The 19,857-nt window shown below is 44.9% G+C and overlaps 2 protein-coding genes across 6 annotated transcripts in view; both read right to left on the bottom strand.

Moving 5' to 3' along the window:
- Positions 1–600: 600 nt before the first annotated feature.
- LOC121708619 (ras-like protein family member 10B) lies at positions 601–7,901 on the bottom strand. Its single transcript, XM_042091418.1, has 4 exons — positions 7,713–7,901; positions 6,458–6,844; positions 5,100–5,224; positions 601–2,492 (listed from the first exon to the last, which is right to left on the bottom strand). The coding sequence occupies exons 2-4, from the start codon at positions 6,743–6,745 to the stop codon at positions 2,222–2,224; spliced, it is 684 nt and encodes a 227-aa protein (XP_041947352.1). The 5' UTR covers positions 6,746–6,844; positions 7,713–7,901; the 3' UTR covers positions 601–2,221.
- A 1,661-nt stretch (positions 7,902–9,562) lies between these two features.
- The window catches only part of ap2b1 (adaptor related protein complex 2 subunit beta 1), a 26,249-nt gene continuing 15,954 nt past the window's right edge, over positions 9,563–19,857 (bottom strand). For 2 of the 5 annotated variants that reach the window (XM_042091284.1, XM_042091286.1), the window contains 5 exons: positions 17,661–17,745; positions 17,440–17,526; positions 16,531–16,536; positions 14,965–15,119; positions 9,563–11,838 (listed from right to left, as the gene is read on the bottom strand). In XM_042091284.1, coding sequence (XP_041947218.1) covers positions 11,764–11,838; positions 14,965–15,119; positions 16,531–16,536; positions 17,440–17,526; positions 17,661–17,745 — 408 coding nt within the window. In that variant the 3' untranslated portion in view covers positions 9,563–11,763. The other 3 variants (XM_042091285.1, XM_042091287.1, XM_042091288.1) reach the window with 2 other exon arrangements.

Below are 19,857 nucleotides of genomic sequence, written 5' to 3'. Positions count from 1 at the left end.
TCTCTGTTCTCCCAACTACTTCCAAGTCACCTTGTGCGCAAGTGTTTGGCACTTTCTGCTTGCAGATTTATAAATAACTTCTGGCATAAGTCAGGGACGCTATAAATAGCATTAGAGCAGCAGCTTGCCACACCACGCCAGCTGTGCTTGCTCTGATCACTCCTGCATTTCCGCGTTCCCACCCCCTGTCCAACCCCTCCTCTGTTAACACCCGCACATATACATACACACACCCCTCCTCTGTAAACACCCGCACATATAGTACATACACACCCCTCTGTTAACATCCACCCGCACATTTACATACACACACCCCTCCTCTGTTAACATCCACCCGCACATATACATACACACACCCCTCCTCTGTTAACACTCGCACATATACATACACACACCCCTCCAGCTCCCGCATGCTGATCATCAATATATCTTCAAGCCAGCCACAACTCAGTAGTTTAAAGTTGAAATTAGGGGCATGATCTAGATCTAATATCCATGCAAAATTAAATTAAGACATGACTGAAGGTTTTTGTCAGTACATTATACACACCTTGACTTCAAATCATTTGTACCCACATTTCAAAAATCAACTGTGAATCATTTCACATTTCAAGAATGCACTTTATTTATGGATTAGATGGTGTTGTTACCATTCTGTGGATTCTTCAGTTTCTGGATGAGTCTATTCAAATGAGAAGGTCACGCTTCAAAATTTCAACATTACTCAAGGTCATTATAAAAACCATGTCAGCTTTACCCCAAGAATTGGACAAAGATTATAACATTGTGTCTTAACCACACAATCTTATTCTACGTTCTACACTAAAAACCATATGCCCTTATTGCAAAGTATAATGTGTGAGGTGGGTGCCTCCGTTAAGACAGACAGTACAAAATGAAAGATTTTCCCTGCTATCACACTTTACATTTTGAGGCTGAGGTGTTGCCACACACTCGTTTTCCTTGACACTGAGTGAACAACATGTACTTCCAGGGCAAGTCAAATATAATATATTTAAGTTGATCTCACAAGTCTCTGCTTTGTTTCATTAGCATGCTGTCAACACACGCATGCACAACACTGCAATGAACGCCTCTGGTTTAACACCACACACCTCTCACTGAAAACACACACCACTATTTCCACTAAAGAGTGAGTGCCTTGTCATCTCAAGGGTCTTTTAATGCCTGACTCCCCAGTAAAACATTTCATAATGAACAGAGAAGATTAGAAACGGGCAACTGGAAACAATCTCAGTAGGCTATTTGGAGTTGAATGGGGGGTGTTCCACTAGCATTTCTCATTAAACAAGTAGTGCATTTTTAGCAACCATACAGCCCCAGCTGAAAGCAATACCAAAGACCTGAAAAGGGGCTGGGAAGCATTTACTCCTTCTCTCAAATTGAATTGGAAATATGGATACAATATTCAAAAATAACATACCCATGGGCAGATTTGGTGCTAATGCATATTTTGATTATAAACTACAATGGGATCCAGATTTCACCTGGTGGTGAGTTGGTTGATATCACAATCCCTTAAAGCTATGAATATTGTGTGCATATGACTAACAAAAGGAAGCATTTCTTCATGTTGAAATCAGGATGAAATAAATTATTCTGGTCAATAATAGGTTGCAGTGTGTCCTCTGACGTTGGTGTTGTTGCTCTAGGAAGCAAGTTTCTCCGATACTTCTGCATACATTGAATAACCTTTGGTAATAAAACCCTTGTATGTTTCACAGAGATCGAATTACAGCATTTATCAGACAGACATCCTCTGCAAAAAGCGGACACATGCAAAAGAAATGCCATAGAAATGGTTCACAGAGTTTGACCAGTCAGCAGAGGGAGAAAGTACTGTGCTCATTAGAGCTGGAAGATCTGTTTACTTGGACAAGTAATCAACAGAAGACAGCTCCTCAACCCTAGTCAGATGACTAATTCAGATGATTGCACTGCATTATCGTCGTTGTGGTGTGATGACTGTCATTATGTTTGAGGCTTGCGCCACATCACCAGTGGTCTATTTTTGTTTTCTTACCAAATACACAAAACAAAACAAAAACAGATACAGGATGGACTTGGATAAGAAGCTTTAGATGTTTTCTTCTTGGCTTGGCAGACCGTTTTGCTGTGGTTAGTCTCCACTGCTCCCAAAAGATCGATCTCTAAGGGAGCAGCCGTGGGGGAACGGGGGGGATGTGGGAGGCAAGGCTGGTCACATGAGAGCACAGCGTTCCCTCCGGAGCGCCCGCTGGAAGCGAATGGTGGCGTGGATGTGTTTGCAGCGGGCACAGCCGACGCTGCGCAGAGCCTCGCCGAACAGGAGCAGCACGTGCCAGTTGAATTTGGCCGAGCACTCCACGTAGCCGCACTTCCAGGTCTTGCGCACCAGATCTGAAACATTGTGGCGGGGAATGCACCGGCCGCGCTGCAGGTCCCGCTTGTTCCCCACGATCAGAATGGGCACTTCGGCGGTGCCAAGCACCCTGTGCAGAAACACACACAAACACACACACACAAACATGTGAAACCACATGAAACGTCTTGCTTTTTATTCCCTACGCATTTGCCTATCTGCAATAAGACAGCCCTCTGCACCCACTCAAACATATTCACCTCCCTTACTCTCTCTTATACAGCGGGAACACAAGCACGCTCATTCTGCATTGTTATCCATGTATTGTGTGACTGGAATATTAACTCCTAGACGTTGCGTTACCGTTGCTGTCTTGGGTCAACAGTTCTCCCTTAACATTTTGGCAGGGAAAAGAACTTCTCCTGCTTTTCGGTAGTCTGAGTGAGGATAGACTAACAAGTCAGTAATTAGTCAAGGCCCCAGTGGTGCTCTGCTTTCCCCCCTCATTGCACAACTGCTTTAGTCCAACAGCGGGTTAAATGTAGCCTAGGCTATAATGATATTGCTATTTAATTACACAATTGGTGACATAAAGGTGACATCACCGAGTTAGGTTAAACAATAGCCTAAGTGATTGACTGCTGGCTTGGCTCCTGCATTTTAAAACAATGACACGGCAATCAGAATGTCGTTTAGGCTCTAGTCTAGACGTTTCCGCGTGAAGCGAGCCTCTGTCAGTTTGGGTGCAGAGTCGGGGTCTTGGGTAGTGGAGCATGTGACAGGAGTCGCAGGGGCGTTCACCGCCCATCTATCACTGCCTGTCCACATCCCCCTGACCCCGCTTGCAGTAGCACCCAGCCTGCCACCTGGGAAGCTACATCCCACCCAGCCATGACATAATACAGGCTTCTGTGCCTACAAGCACAAGAGGTTTTCTGGAAAACACAATATAGTCATTTGTTGGCAGGCACTGTCCCCATCACACGAGTCCAAGTTATCTGTGCTTCATCAGAAAATGCAGCTAATTGACCGTGATGGGCTTTTCCACACTGGTAACGGAATTGTGCACTCGTGAATCGATGGCGAGTTAGGTGGACAGAACCATATTGGCCAGCAGATCGATAAAACATGGGCATCTGTCACCAAAACCGCTGCCTGCTCTTACACTGAGGCAGCCGGGCCTTGACGCAATCACAGGCTGACAGCTGACGCCATCGCTCACGATCAATCTCGGTGCCGCTGACAAGTACATCTCTCACCCCCCCCCCTCTCTCTCTAGCCAAATCAAGCGTCCGTGCCCGTCCCACTCGGCCTGACCAGCCACCCAGAAGAGCTCAAGCACGCCAATTTGCAATCAGACTCAAAGGTCTGTCTACGCTGGCAGCTGATGACGCCTCTTGTCCCCCTGAGGCATCACTGTTGCAAATGGTCTCAAGTTCTTGTGGCACCAAATTGGGCTTTGTGCTATTCAGACATTCTGGTTCAACCCATTTGCAGCTCTCATTTTGGTTCAGCATAATATTACAAAAGGACCCAAAGGAAAGTGGTCATTCATGGTCACATCTGAAAAATGTCAGTTGATAATATGAAACAGTGTAATACTAACACAAGTCTCTTCTCTGTTATTATAGGCTAGAGTATTTGGTTTTCAACAGATCACAACAAAGTGTCCCCAAACATTTATGTCAATAGAAATGCATAGAAAATACCTAGGAGTTACCATAGATTCCACTCTTAGATTGCATTGCAAAAAAAAAGGTTCCATACACTGATGACCCTGATATACACTGAAATACAACAGCCAATTGTAAATATATAAATATAAAACATATTAAATATCATTAACAGATGAATGCAGCGGTCCTATCTAATTTCCGCTATTGTATGTCATGTTGGTCACAGGCAAATAAGGCTGTCTCAAAGTCCACTAGATCACGTCACAAGCTATTAGTCCCGGACAGGAAATGACATGAATATCAGCATTGTGATATAGGCTACTTGTTAAAATAATAACATGTTAGGCTTTGAAATGTTAATATTCTATTCAGACATACATTAAAGTACATACATTACAATTATCCATAACGCTAGTCCTCCACCTGTGAGGAGATTTGTCCAACCCAACCCAAATGAGCAGAGCTAAGGGGAGACTGTAGCAAGCAATCAGCCTCCTTTAAAAAACAATGGATTTTGAGGACTCAGTCTTGTCAGTATTAATCTCACTTGAGATATCACAAGCATGACTTGCTTCTTGCATTATAGAATTCCGCACACATGCACATAACATTTTGACATGTATGCTATTTTGAATTTATCACTGTGTGTGTGTGTGAGAGAGAGAGTGTGTTTGTGTGTGATGTCATATTTCAATTGCATCTTATTGTTATCCACCTGTCCTGTGACAGCAGGTGGAAATTAACCAGCTAAATCTTCATTTTTGGCCCGGGTAAGAAATAAACTTAACAAACTGAACTTAAACTAAAAAAAAACATGACCCTGGCAGTCAGTGTTTTGATGATATGCTGTTGCTGGTTTGAATTCAAATTATAAATATCTCCTACATAATGATATCAGGAGCAGGTCTTTTTAAAAAATCAATTGGGTAGACAGGCAGGTGGTGTGTGTGAGAGAGAAAGAGACAAAGAGAGAGAGAGAAAGAGACAGAAAGAGAGAGAGAGAGAGATGATGATGGAGTGTTTTTGGTGAGGGGAGTGTCTTTGGTATTCTGGGCTTGTACCTGGTCTCTAAGATTTGTTGGCGCATAGTCTTGACGTACTCGAAGCTGTCAAAGCAGCAGATGTCATAAACCAGGATGTAGACATGAGCACTGCGAATGCCTCGACAGCAGGAGTCGGTCCACTCCTACAGAAAACACCACAGCAGAGATACATTTAACACTGTAAATAAGCAAGTAGTTATTCACACATCAAAACAAAAGTGTTTGTAAAAGCTGTACATGACCAGGAAATTCTTATTTTTGATTCCAACAGAACATCAATCAACTTTTGACATAGTCTACAGGAATCAAGATACAACAATTCCTAACTCTGTACATAGTTGAACAATATATATATATATATATATATATATATATATATATATATATATATATATATATATATATATATAAATCATCTTTGCACCATTCACAGCAGACTATTATGGAATATGAATCAACAGTAGTACACAACACAACACAAACATCAAAGCCAAGTGTAACTGCCCCATCTGCTCTGAAGAGACGGTCCTTACTCCTTACTTTCTCCCCAGTGACCATGGCGATGAGCAAGCAGCCTATTTTTACCACTCCCATCAACAGATCTATTTGTAAGTTTACTGGGTGCAGACAGATAGAGGGCACTACAACACTCATATGCTCTCCAGAGCAGAACACCTCCCTAAGCCAGGCTGGGCTAATAGGCCAGCTGAAATCTGGGCTCATATAAAATAGACGAAATACAGAAAAAAGAAGCCTCAGTGGGGAGCCATTCATTTCTTTTAAAGGGCAATTCAACCCAATTAAATGTCATATCTACCCAGAACAGACATGGGGAAATTCAGCAGATGCAGAAAATGAGACCTCACCATGGCATCATTTGGGTGATATCTGGACCGACCTGTAAGCCTGCACTCGGGTCAGCATGGTCACTGAGATTGTATCTGGGGCTGATAAATTACAGCACAAGTGTGTGACAGACTGTCCTCGGGTGCTAGAGTTCATGTGAATTCACCTGATGTGTGTGTGTGAGAGAGAAAAGAGGCAGAGTATGTGTGTATGAGAGAGAGTAAGTGTGTGTGTGTGTGTGTTAGGGAGAGAGAGAGAGAGAGTGTGTATGTGTGAGAAAGAGAAAGTGTGCATCTGAGTGTGTGTGTGTGTGTGAGAGAGAGAGAGAGGGGGAGGGAGAGTATGTGTGTGAGAGCGAGAGAGTGTGTGTGTGTGTGTGTGTGTGTGTGTGTGTGTGTGTGTGTGTGTGAGAGAGAGAAAGAGAAAGTGTGCGTCTGAGTGTGAGTGTGTGAGAAAGAGACAGTCTCTGTGTGTGTGTGTGTGTGTGTGTGTGTGTGTGTAAAACGGCACCATTAGGTGTGGGGCCGTACCTGCAGAGTGCTTCCAGGAAAGCTGGTGATGGCCGGGTAGTCTGTGATCTGCAGGTCGTGGACATGCCCGTTGAGCACCGCCGCTGACAGGTGCACCTTGCGGCTGTGCCCTGGCACCGGCGTCTCGCTGTAGTCATCGCGGAGGAAGCGCTGCACGATGGCCGTCTTGCCCACCCCCTGCGCGCCCAACACGGCGATCCGGAACGGAGGGTGCATCTCTCCACTTCCACCTCTCCCTCGGTTGCCTGTCCCACCCTCCCTGTTCTCGCAAACTGCTGGCCAGTGCATTTAGCAGGGCACCTAGGTACCGCATAGTCTTGCCGGGGGCAGAAAAAGTTGAGCTCTGGACGGCGTAGTCCCATTTACAGGACAGCAGCCCTGGGGACACTGGCAGAGTAGAGGAGGAGAGAGGTCAGATGCAGGCTACTGCCAGTGCACAATAATTACTATTCAACACAAGCATTTCCTTCAGGCTAAAGACAAATGAAAGGGTCTTATCAATCATATTACTCATATGACTACAAAGCCACTTGAGTGATCAGTCTGATTTGAGTTAGGCTACTATAACTGTATAACTGTATAGGTAGCTATGCGTACTTCTCATATACATACTAAATCTCATATCAGTCCCATTCCATGGACAACTGTGAAACAATTCACCTATTTGGCAAGAATAACAGAATTCTCACTGGACATTAGCACAAAGCCAAAAAAATAGCATTATGACCACTTTGACCTATGTGATAAGATGACGTGTAACGTGTCACTTTATACTTACTTAGCTAAAGATCTTGGAGATAGTCAAACATTTTAAATAGGGTGAATAAACTGAAGTAGAGCAAGGATATTCTTAGCCTGTGCCAGATCTATACTTTCCCCCGTATAGTAGGCTGCTACGCTTTACAATCTGATTTAGTTTATGCCTCTCAGCTCTGGGTAGCATGTCTATGTAAAGGAGTACAATCAGCCACGCTTTCCCACACATCTAAGGATACATGGGAACCGGGTCTCACTGCGTGACCAACTGTACACAAATATGAACAACTAACTATCTATACAATCTTCAAAGGTGCTGGTATTTAGGGTGGAAAATATAAAATGTCTCACCTCATAAGGTATCAGAGACAACGGCGTAATACTGAACAAATGCATGTCACTGTGTTGATCCAACACCACCATAAGCATTGTAAATGATTAATAACATGAAAACAAGACGCTTTGGACATCAGTGCAGGCGCATTCTCCATGCTCTTACCTTACGCGCAGGTAGAACGTTCGATTCGATGAGACATGCGGGAAGCTGACCATCGCGAATACACCTGAGCCCTTGACGTGACAGAAAAGCTGAGTTTCACGAGTTTTCGGTTATCTAGTTCCTCTCGAGTAGACTACGTGATACCCAGGTGGCTGCAGCGGAGTGTCCTGAAGGAACATCCTCCTCTCCAACGCGAGAAACCCCTCAGCCATCACACGGTCAAAGCGCCCGTTGGATAAGCCGAGCGAAAATCATCATTCGTGCAATGCCGCTCGCGCATCTTCTTCGTCACATTTGCTGCAACCTTGACCAAGAGGTCAATCGTGCGTTTAGGTTCTTAAGTATTTACCCAACATTTTCCCACCTTTGGATTTGCATGCAGGAAATAGCCACACACAATTGCACAGCATGTTGGGAAACATGAACATAACTACAAACCCAATAATTGAACTGCTGCTTCTGAAATAAAATGTTAAGATATGCTGTTTTATTTAAATGACTTGGAATAACCCTCTGATATGTGAGGTCTTATTAATTTGCCTGTGCTATACCTTTGCTTGTTTTTACTGATTGTTTGCGTTGTTTAGCCTACGCACTGCAGTGTCAAAATAATTCAAACACATTGTCAAGATAATGAAGATTAATATGCTTTTATTCTCCACATGGGCAAATATGTAGCCTAAACATAACAAAGCAGACTGTTGTTTCCACATGAACTTGCTTATTTGCAATTTAGTAGGCAAGTATGCAGACTAGGCAATTGACACAGCGCTCCCGACTCCTACAGGATATTGCATGTAGCTAGTTAATGTATGACTGTATGCTTTCTTCTCAAGCGTACAAACTCAAGTGCCCTAAACATGTACAGAATGCACCCGCCAATGGACAGTACCGTGCTTGTCTCTTAGCAACCATATCTTTTCCCTCTGTTGCTTAGTAACCACGTGCTTCATACCTGTTCACTTCACGTCACAGGCATTCCGTTACCAGATGTAACCAGGTGCAATAAACTGATATTCACTGATCTGTAATAGAGACAGGGCTAACATCTAACCAAAGGTCATAAAACTAGTCTAACATTAGGATTGGCTTCCTTCATTATGCTCAACTGCCACCACACAACCTTCTAATATGACACTGACACTGGAGAGACTATGGGAACATTCAGTGCCAATGCCCATTCTCTATCCCCGTCTCCACCAGAATATCAGCTTTCTGTTTGTCTTCTAATTAAATGAATTAGTTTTATTTTACCTTGGTAAAAGTGCTGATACTCATTTACATATGGTAGGAGCAGTGGCAGGTAATCTGCTTTGTGAGTGTGACAAACATGGATATTTGGAATGAACTGCTTGTGATATCACATGCAAATATTTAAGATCTTGTGTATAAATGAATATTTGTATTTGTAGTTTTTTTTTTTATAGTATATCGAATACAATAAATATTATTGTGGCATCCTTCCTCACCATAAATAACAAGGTCATCCAATGAAATAATTCGTCATGATGACTAATCAATAGATTAGGTAATGTATAGATGGACACCTCCCATTATCATAAATAACTGCCAGTCCTACTTCTTTTCTTCTAAATAAATAAAGAGACATTGTGTCTACTGAGACAAAGCTTTTGTTGTGTGTGTGTGTTTGTTTTGAAAAGGGCTCGGTCTTAAACAGTCTTGCATTGTACTCTCAAGGTGCCACTCTGTATTCTCCAGGGGCTTCAAGATGAAAGCTTCCAAATCACTTTGACCACCTGCTATAAATGTAGATAATCTGGTCCTTATCAATGCATCTTACTGCACACGACAAGCCTGTTTCCATTAAAGGACAGAAACCTCACAGAGTGTACAGAGAGGACAGTTTTTATTGAAAAACAAACAAAACAAAACAACATGATAAAACATTGGCAACAAAGAGTGACCGTAATGAATAAGGAATGCTTGTGAGAGCATCAAATCTCTAATGACCAGAGGCTTTCTTCCCCATGTACAGTTGCAGAAACTACCACGAGGTCTCATCTCGTCTCGTCCCAGCGTATCTCAGAGCATGGGCCTCCGGAGAGTGGAGTGTAGCTGACCAATAAACAATGGTCACATTAACACCATAATCACCAACAATAAAGCCGGGGAGAGTGTGTGGGAGGACTGTAGGTGGTGATCAGTTGCATGGAATCATCCCATCAAACAGACGGTTAGGTCCGATTTATTTCAACTTTTAAAAAGCGCGTCACACTTACAGTCTCTAGGAACTAGACAGCATGAAGAGGGTATGCGAGCAAGGATTACAGTTTGCTCTCTCTCTCTCTCAAGCTGTACGCATAAATTATGGGCAAAAAGACAGGCTTGAAAGGGGTGGGATCCAATATGACAGAGAGACAGACAGAGAGAGAGAAAGAGAGAGAGAGAGAGAGTGAAAGAGAGAGAGACAGAGACTGCTTACATGCAGCTTCACAGGCACGTCAGCATGTATGGCAACTAGAACAGTGAAGTATTATCACAAACATTATTGGTACCTTTCATACCTTACCCAACACAGTTATAGTGTGTGACTTGCTAATTAGCTGTTTAATCTTGACATGTACTTCTGTGAGCTTTTTCTTTTTTTTTATATATATATATATATATCAAATAAAATGTTTTCCAAATGACCTCCACATCACAGGTCTCAAGGAAAGCAGAACTGAGATATTAAGCCGTCTCATAAGCTTGGAGATAAATGGTAATGTATTCACCTTCAGAGAGCTTGGAGTGCTGCAGAGATTCAAATCTACAATCTACAGTACCTGACATTACAGCCAGAGCCAGAGGCCAGGGACCGTGGCAGAGCACTGGCCTCATGACTGCCACAAGCACACGTTTGCAGGCTTAACAAGACAATCTCATAACACACCATCTTAAGACTCGGAGTAAACACAAAATAGAATACACAAAAGCACACATCAGTGCTTGGCATTGTTTTAAGACAACCACACTATTTTATATTCTCTGAGGCAACTGCCATCATTGTTCTTTTCTTTTCTTTTTTTTTTTTAAATCTACAATTGCGTATGGAAAAATATCGCATTGGTAAATGGGGATGAAGCACTACACATATGTATACACCATAATATTTAATACAATTAGTATTTTAGTGGAAGTTGTGGGAGTTATGGGTTTCGCCATGCACGACGCAGCTTGTTGCACGCAACAGGCATGTCAGTGCTGCGGCACAGCGATCGCCCCACGGGGGACCACATTAAACACCATCAAAACCAGCTAATGGCAGCAAACACACCACATTAGCACAAGGGGGGTGGGCTGGGGTGGGGTGGGGTGGTGGGGGGTGAGAGCACCAGACAAACAGTGCTCACCCTGGCTAATGAATCAAGCAGAGATCCTGGAATAGCTACCGTACTATAGTGGTTGGTGCTGTGGCTTATGAGGAGGAAACCAGAGCTGGAGTATATACCCTTGAGTGATTTGGCCTACATAGACTTTCTTCTGCTTTTTTTCTCTCCTGGGTCCCCCTCTGTCTGCCTGTTTCTTGGCTCAGGTTAAGTTATCTTTGACCTATGCTCTGCACACTGTCCCATCGCGTCGAAGAAAATAATAATAATAATAATAATAAAAAAAAAAAAACACACTTCTTTCTTTTTCACTGGAATGGTCAAGTATGGCGAGTCGATTCAGTGCCGGAGTAGAACAACATCATCAACATAAAGTAAATGTTTTTGCGTAATGATTAAAATGGCTCAGGGTGGGGGAAGGATGTGAGGGTATGCAATGCTTCTTTTTCGTGTGTGTGTGTGTGTGTGTGTGAGTGTGTGAGAGAGAGAGAGAGAGAGAGAGTGTGTGTGTGTGTGTGTGTGTGTGTGAGAGAGTGTGAGGAGAGGAAGAGGATTCACTAGCTACTGACCATGCTTCACTGACCCAACAATGGAATGCACGGCCTGGATGGAGGCGCTGAATGTCTTTGCTTGGGAAATGCTAACATAAAACACAACGCAGAGAGAGAGGACTTGACAGCTGCGCTCTGATCCACTGTAAGGATGTGCAGAGGTGGACAGCCTTAGTTCTTCAGGATAGAGTCGTACATCTGGTACACATACTGGGAGACTTCCGGAGCCCGACACTTCAAGGAGAGCTGAGAGAGAGAGAGAGAGAGAGAGAGAGAGAGAAAGGGAGACAAAGGCAGAGAAAGAAATATATGACACTTTAGTTCTCAATTCAATTTCAAAAGTGACACGGGCAAAGGAGATTGCCTTCCTTCATAAAAAGAGATGGCATCTTTTTTCCACTCTGAAAACAATTTTTTTAAGAGCTGACACTATCCAACCCGACACTATCCAGTCACTCATTCAGAACCACCAGGGGCCTTGTGTTGGTCCTCTTCAGGAAATAACCTGTGTGCTGCCATCAGGCCTCTTCTTTACTCTACACACCTCTGTCCATCAATTATTAGCCAGTGGTCAGCATACACTCTTCAGATCTTAGGAATGTCATTATCTGGCTTTAAAAGAACCTTTTCATCTCATGCATTCCCTGCTGACATTTTGAGACTATATTCTGCTTCGGTAAACAAAATATTTATGAAACGAGGCAAAGAGAAACAAAGTATTCAGTCTGTGGCAAAACAAGCATGAAATATTTATTATTATTAAGTATTCAGTTCAAATAAATGAGCAACGTGTCTAAAATCCCAGTGCAATATTGGAGAGGAAATGTGAGGTTTTTTTCTCCCTCTACAACAATCCCTGGCCACTGCACAGCTGGATTGGCTACTTCATAGGTCATCCGCTAATGCCATTGACCATTACTTGAGCACAAACAGGGAGAGGTGAATTCCCATTAAAAATCAATTAAAAGCGAATCTAATGGCACAGTCAGGTGAGCAGTAGAAAAGGAGTGCCCAGGGGCACGCATGGTAATCAAGAGCGGGCACGGTGACAGGAGCAGATGCCCATGGAGTCACCTGGAGGAGGCCAGACTAATCAGGAGATTAATAGATTTAGTCAGTGCCAGCTCCCAGTGGCACCCTCACACCTCACCCACACACTCACACACACTAACTCACTCACTCACTCACCTCCACACACACACTCACTCACCTCCACAAACACACACTAACTCACTCGCTCACTCACCTCCACACACACACACACACACACTCACTCACCCACACACTCACTCACTCATCCACACGCACACACACACCCACACACTCACTCACACACACACGCCCGCCCGCTTTTCTCAGACCCTGCTCTGGCCAGTGCCCTTCTCACATCGCATTGCCATTTCCAGCCGTTGGCCCTTTGGCCGACAGCTGTCCCGGCAGGAGGAGGTGTGGCATGTTTGGTGCCGCTACCTGCGCAGCACGCTCATCTTTTGACAGGAAACGATGTGGCACGGGTGGTCAAGTGGCGGCCGGCTAATGGAAAGAGCCGTTTCCTCAAAAGTGAACTAGACAGAGAGAGAACGCCAGATGGAGAGAGGAGGACAGATACGCTAGAGTGATTGTGATAGAGAGAGAGAGATGGATGGATGGAGAAAGAGGGGTACAGGTAGATAGATAGAGTAGAGAGAGAGAGGGAGAGAGAGAGAATAAGGAAGAGAGAGAGAGAGAAAAAGAGAGAGAGAGAGAGAGAGAGAGAGAGAGAGAGAGAGAGAGCGAGAGAAAGAAAGAAAGAAAGAAAGAGAGCAGACTCATCTCCGAAGGCCCCTCTGCCCCAGTGCATAATAATGACTTTGTGGTGATTCACTGACATAATTATACCAGCGCTGTCCTTGGCTGGAGGGTGACTGGGGGAAGGGGGTGGGGCTTTAGAGGCTGGGGGGTGACTGGGGGAAGGGGGTGGGGCTTTAGAGGCTGGGGGGAGGAGGGAGGGAAAGGGATGAAAAGCGACGCAAAAGGAAGGTCAGCTCGCCGCATAGCTGCGGAGAGGAGCTTGCGGAGGTCGGCGGGACGGAGCTGACCACAGATGTGGCTGACCGGCGCTGAGCGGATGCCATGGAGAGTCCAGAGGCAGCCCAGAGACACAGTCCGGAGCCTCTTCAGCTCTCCTGCCTCAGTGGCTCATTCTGATCAATCTCCGTCCGGTCGGGAGAGCGAGAGAGAGAGCCAGACACATGAAAGAGCAGCCTGTCAAGTCTATGTTTGATCTTTTCAAATCAAGACGTTGATGGGCGGTGTCGTGTCCTCAAAAGGGTTTGATCCTTAGTTAGTTGCAAGACAGAAATAGGTTGTGCCCTCAAAAAGGTATTTTTTCACGTTTTCACACACACCACAAACAGAGGTCTTGTATGACACTAGGCCTGAAGCTAACATGGCTTTCCAAGAAACACAAATAAGCATGCTGGTGGTTTCAGTCGTCAGGCAACCAAACCTAAATGTGTACCAGCTGAGCTACCACAGCCGCACAACTGCAGTGTTCCATTCAAGGAGCGTAAATATAGTTTTCAAAGACTGGTCTAATATTTTCAAAAGGGTGCACCAGATGTTAGTCTTACATAATTTGGGCATTGAAAGCGTCACAATGAGTGCAACCTTGACAACCACACTCCCAATACAACTCAACTCTTCAATGGAGAAGAGCTTTGAAACAGCAAGAGTGAGCAGCTTTTGTAATTAATGAAAGAAAGAACGAGAACTATAAAAATCTCCAGAACCGTTTAATTCCTTCTTTTGTTAAGAAGCTGTCTTCAGGATTTCCAAAACAGTGAATCTGAAAGGCTGGGTGAGAGTTAGGTTTAGGGTAAATCTTAAATTCCATTCAGTTCAGCCCCAACTCAAATGACTGATATTCAATGGTGCATCAACAGAGAGAGAGAGAGAGGGAGGGAGGGAGAGAGAGAGAGAGAGAGAGAGAGAGAGAGAGAGAGACTGTATTCCAAACAAGAGAGCTCTTAAATGTGGCTCTTTATTCATTTGTTAACTGCTTCATTCGCTAGGCCTCTGTAGGCCATATTCTAAAATAGAACACAAACAAATTTTTATCCTCTTCTACCAATTAATCCTTTCCAGGCTTTGGTTTGTATTCAATTGCAATTGCTAAAATCCTTTTGTTATTGATTGGAAAGGGCCGCCAGAGTCTATAGCCATTTGTTTTCATCAGACAGTAGTACTTCCACTTTTGGCTTTTTAACATAATTGCTTGCACATTTTCATACTGCCACACATTTGCATTCTCTGAGTGAATCTGGCCGATATAAAAGACACCGTCCTGTCTGCTGCACGCGGATAAGAGGAGGAGTTGCCGTGGCGACTCACCGTGTAGTTGGGGTTGCCAGGTTGGATGCGAAGCTCCGCCAGGATCCAGATCCCGTTGGTGAGCTTGAGGGACTGGTAGAGCATGTCTTGGCCCTCCACGTTCCGCTTGGCAATGGTGTAGATGTTATTGTTCTGCAGTTTCCCTGAAACAGTATCTGAGAGGAGGGCATGAGAGGAGGGCAGACAATCACATCTTCAGACCACATTTTCTGGAATGCTAAATTGTGTGGTGTAGATTTCAAATAAAAGTGATAATATGTAAGCCTCTGACAATAGATTTCACACCACCAATGTCATTAAGGGGCAGTTTAAAAACGTAATCATGCTAGAACTCTAAACACATAAATCACCATGATGGTGTAAAATTGCAGATTTAACAGATGAGCTACGGTAACTCTCAAGGGACACTGAGGAAATATTTGTGGCTTCTCGGTGGTAACTATGGGCTGGCATGTCTACGTGGTCACTGCCTGCCTATCTAATGCACCACAAAACTAGTCAAATCTACAACTCTACACTCTGACCAAACAGCTCCTTTCCTGAGGTGAGAGAGCGGCTGTCCCACAGTCCTTTGCGGCAACATGTTGCTGTGACATCGGAACACAATCCTCACAGAGAAATGGGGAACAGAGGAAGCAACGGGGCTGGATGCATGTGAAAAGCAAGACAAAAAAAACACACAAACATGGAGAGAACCAAACAAGCAAAAGAATCAGACAAACAGCACAGCCACACAAGACAACAGGAAATGGAGGGGTGGAGCGCAGAGATTGCGGAAACCCACGGCGACAGCGGTCATCACCCCCCCCCCATGACTGGACGAGTGAACGGGCTTTGGCGGGTGCTTCGCTCTGGCGCACTCGTGACAACGGACTCCTTATCTCGTCGCGATGCAGACCACTCGCTCAATAAGCGGCCAGCCCCAGGCACTGCGCATACAGTATAGCACAATCTGGGGCGTACAAGAGCACCACCAGATCGCGCTTACAACACTCTTCCTGCCAGGCAGACAGTCAGGAGTGTGGGTGGAAAGGAGTATGACTAGAAATAATTCTTGAAAGCGAGAAAAAAAAAAAATATATATTTAAGAGACTTAAAGTTTCAGCAAACACTTTACAGCGAAAAGGACCTGACTGCACTTCCAGTGGGCCAGTCTGAATCCTCTGGGTCTCTTATCTCTTCTTCCTGCATACATATCGATTGTTTCCTTGTTCAAACTGGACCAGACTGGAGATAGAAGGATTAGCTCCCACTCTCCCATGTCTGCATGCTGGAAGAGTGCACGGAGCACAGCCAGGGCAGGGCTTTTCCGCCCCCGCTCCATGGGAGAGACAATGACTCATTATCTCTATGAAATGACTGGGAGGGTTTGTTTGTTTGGATCTCCTGAGAGACACTCGGAGAAGAAAGCTATAGCAAAAAGTGTCTGCAGGAGCCAGTCACTGTCAAATCAACTATACACAAACTCCCCCACCCTCCCCAAGAACAAAGATCATAGCAAATCTGATAACTGAAGTCATAGGGAACATCAATTGTGTGTGTGTGTGTGTTAGTGTGTCTACGTGCCTGTGTCTGACATCACGGAAAGTCAAGGGGGGGAAAAAAATCAGAGGTTCAAACGCCTTTATTTGTACTGTATGTCTGAAATGTTAAAACAGCAGCAGAGGAAAAGCAGCAATCTGACCATTGAAAGGGCATGCAAACACCACACAAACATCAGAATTGGCACTCGTAAAGGCAGGACATAGCCTCGGCTGCTCGTTGGAATGACCCGTGTGTTTATCTGTCCTTCACATGACCATTAAAAGTATTCTGAAGATGTCACTAGTGCTTGTTGCTTATAAAACCATATTTTCAAAAACTGTCAAATTGTTGCACACCGTCTCTTTTAATTGATCCCCAATTGGCAAAGAAAAGCATCTCATTTCCCATTACCAATACCGTAACATCAAATGTGTGGTTTGTCAACAGTGGGCAGCCTTTCTTTTACTATGCAGACTTGCAGAGTTTAGTTACATCTATTTGTGCAAGCATTTTAACATTGTCTGCAGCAGCAGCCCTTGAGACAAAACAATTGGGCAAAACTCAGGGCTGAAAGAGGCTATTCGCCCCAACGAGGAGGTGAGAGGCTTTGATTCTGATGCTCACGTTCTTTAAGTGGCGACGAGTGGCAGGTGCTATGGCTCCCACCCTCTTGAGCGCACAGAGCCCAGTTTAGAGCGCTCAACTTCTAAATATACCAGCACGCTAGAGTGCTCTGCAGTGCACCGAGAGGAAGACCTCATCAGCAGCTCAGGCCACTGCGCTGGCAGCAGGGACATCTGTTACATGATGGATGAACTCTGCTGTGCTGGAGCGCACGGTAGGTCGCGCCCTTTTTACCCAAAACTACAGCAGAACATATAGGCATGACAGGCTATTATCCTTTCCTTCCACATATAATAAGACGGAACCACGTTTGTGACTGAGGCTTACCTGCGTTTAAGTGGCATTCTTTGATTTGGTACTGCAGCTCATTCTCGTTGGGGATGTCTTTCCATGTGGCAAGGAACACTTGCCTCTCTGCAGAGAACCGGAAACAGAACCATTTAAATCAGCGTATGAGAGAAAGGGAGCATAGACAACAGGTGAGAGGACTGAAAAGGAAGAGAGAGTGTCTCATGGCGTGCGATGAAAGTTGGGAGGCGTGGTCATACCCATCTTGCCGTCCTCTACGAAGAAGACGCTGAGAGGGATGAGGCCGCTGAAGTAAAAGACGTCGATGTTGTTCTTCACGGCCACCTGACACACACAAACACACAGCGGCCCACAGATCAGTAGCGCTCAGCATCTCTCTACAGCAGGAGCAGCCCAGGGAACCCACCAGGGCCAGAGCTAGGGCCAGAGCCAGGGCGAAAGCACAAACCCCTCTGCACATCACTGAATGGGAGCACCTCAACCACAACAGCTTTATTTACCCCACACAGCACAGCTCCCCATCACGGCACACACTTGAACACATGACAAGAAGGGAAAGAGAGAAAGAAGAAGTTGGAGGAGGTGTGTCTGTGACTATGTGATGGTGGAGGTGGGGAGAGGGTTGTCATTACTAATGCAGTCCCCCCCCCCCCCCCCCCCCCCACAGAGAGCTGCTGAGCTCCGGCAGACCTGTCACACAGAGAGGCGGCCAGGCCACTTCTGAAAGGACAGTCCAGGCCCTGAGCAGAGTGGACATGTCACCCACGCCACCTGACTGGGGATGAGTCCTGCATACTGAGTCCCCCTCCATCTCCTCAGGGAGCCGAGCTTGGGTGGCCTCAGAGTCGAGAGCAGCAGGTTTTAAAGGAGCAGTGGAAACACACGCACAAACATGCCTCCATGGCAACATGCCTCCACAGCAACAGTGACAATGCAAATCAGAAGGCATGACTGAAGATTGTGTTCTTCCCCTTGTTGAGTATTTCTCTGTGTTCCAAGCGTGCTGTTTATTTTATTTCAAATTTATTTGAAATAATTTATTTATTCAAATTTATTTGCATTTTTTAGGCCCTAACAAAAACGAATGCATTCACAATACCAGAGACAATGAATTCTGTTGTTCTTTAAGAATAACATCTTTGTTTAAGGCCTGTTTTTATGTCTGTTTTTTTTTTTATTAAATCACTGAAATCTCAGAATCAATTTACTGAAAGAAAATGCAGAAACACGACCATTCACAACATCAGCCTGTGTCACATCACAGCAGTGTGGCACGTCTTCTGATGCATTCAATCTGTGAATGCCAAATTGGCACCTTAGCATACTGTGTCCAAATGTAAGAAATGAAAAAAGGTCTTTCCAGCACAGTTAATTACTGAAAGCTCTGAATTGTAATATCTCTAATTGTCAGAGCTTCAACCAAAACCTTTCGTTTGATCCTAATTAGTCCTTTCTCTCCGCAGAGAGAATTAAACTGATGGACCCTTTAATGCTCCTCTAGTATTGCTCTGCTCCTCTCCAGTGCAGCAGACAGCTCTGCTGGGGAGCATGATGACTATGCAAATGGAAGTGGCCAACATGAGTGGGAATGCAGAGGACAAAACAAACCAAAACAAAAGCTCTCCATCGCTTTACTACAAGCTATTGATGTGTCTGTACCTTAAACAAATACCTGTAATTGGTCAAGTGTTTGGCAAGCGGCTATTGACTAGCGCGTTGTTCCCGTTTGCACAATGGGCGTCCGTCAATGAGCGTGCTGCAGCGTGGCAGTCGGGCACTCAGACTGGTGAGTGGTGAACGAGCTCTACGCTGGCGGCCTGTGTGCGGTGAGACTAGGCTTCTTGTCTATGTGCCATCAGGAGTCTAATAAACACACTCAGCTGGAGATGGTTACTGTGGGAAAGCCAGATGCTGGGCCTACACCTGCCCTTCACTCACACATGGAGAGAGAGAATGAGAGAGAGAGAGAGAGAGAGAGCGACTACACCTGCCCTTCACTCACACATGGAGAGAGAGAATGAGAGAGAGGGAGAGCGCGACTACACCTGCCCTTCACTCACACATGGAGAGAGAGAGAGCGACTACACCTGCCCTTCACTCACACATGGAGAGAGAATGAGAAAGAGAGAGAGCGACTACATCTGCCCTGACTCACAAATGGGGAGAGAGAATGAGAAAGAGACAGATAGAATGAGAAAAAAAAGAGACTAATTCTGCCCTTCACCCACACATGGAGAGAGAGAGAATGAAAGAGAGAGGGAGGGAGAGAGAATGACTACACCTGCCCTGACTCACAAACGGGGAGAGAGAATGAGAAAGAGATAGAGATAGAGAGAGAGATAGAGATAGAGATAGAGATAGAGATAGAGATAGAGATAGAGATAGAGATAGAGATAGAGAGAGAGAGAGAGAGAGAGAGAGAGAGAGAGACTACAC

This window comes from Alosa sapidissima, chromosome 5 (assembly GCF_018492685.1).
Source record: "Alosa sapidissima isolate fAloSap1 chromosome 5, fAloSap1.pri, whole genome shotgun sequence".
Lineage (NCBI taxonomy): Eukaryota > Metazoa > Chordata > Actinopteri > Clupeiformes > Clupeidae > Alosa > Alosa sapidissima.
This window is presented reverse-complemented; position numbering and strand designations above follow the sequence as displayed.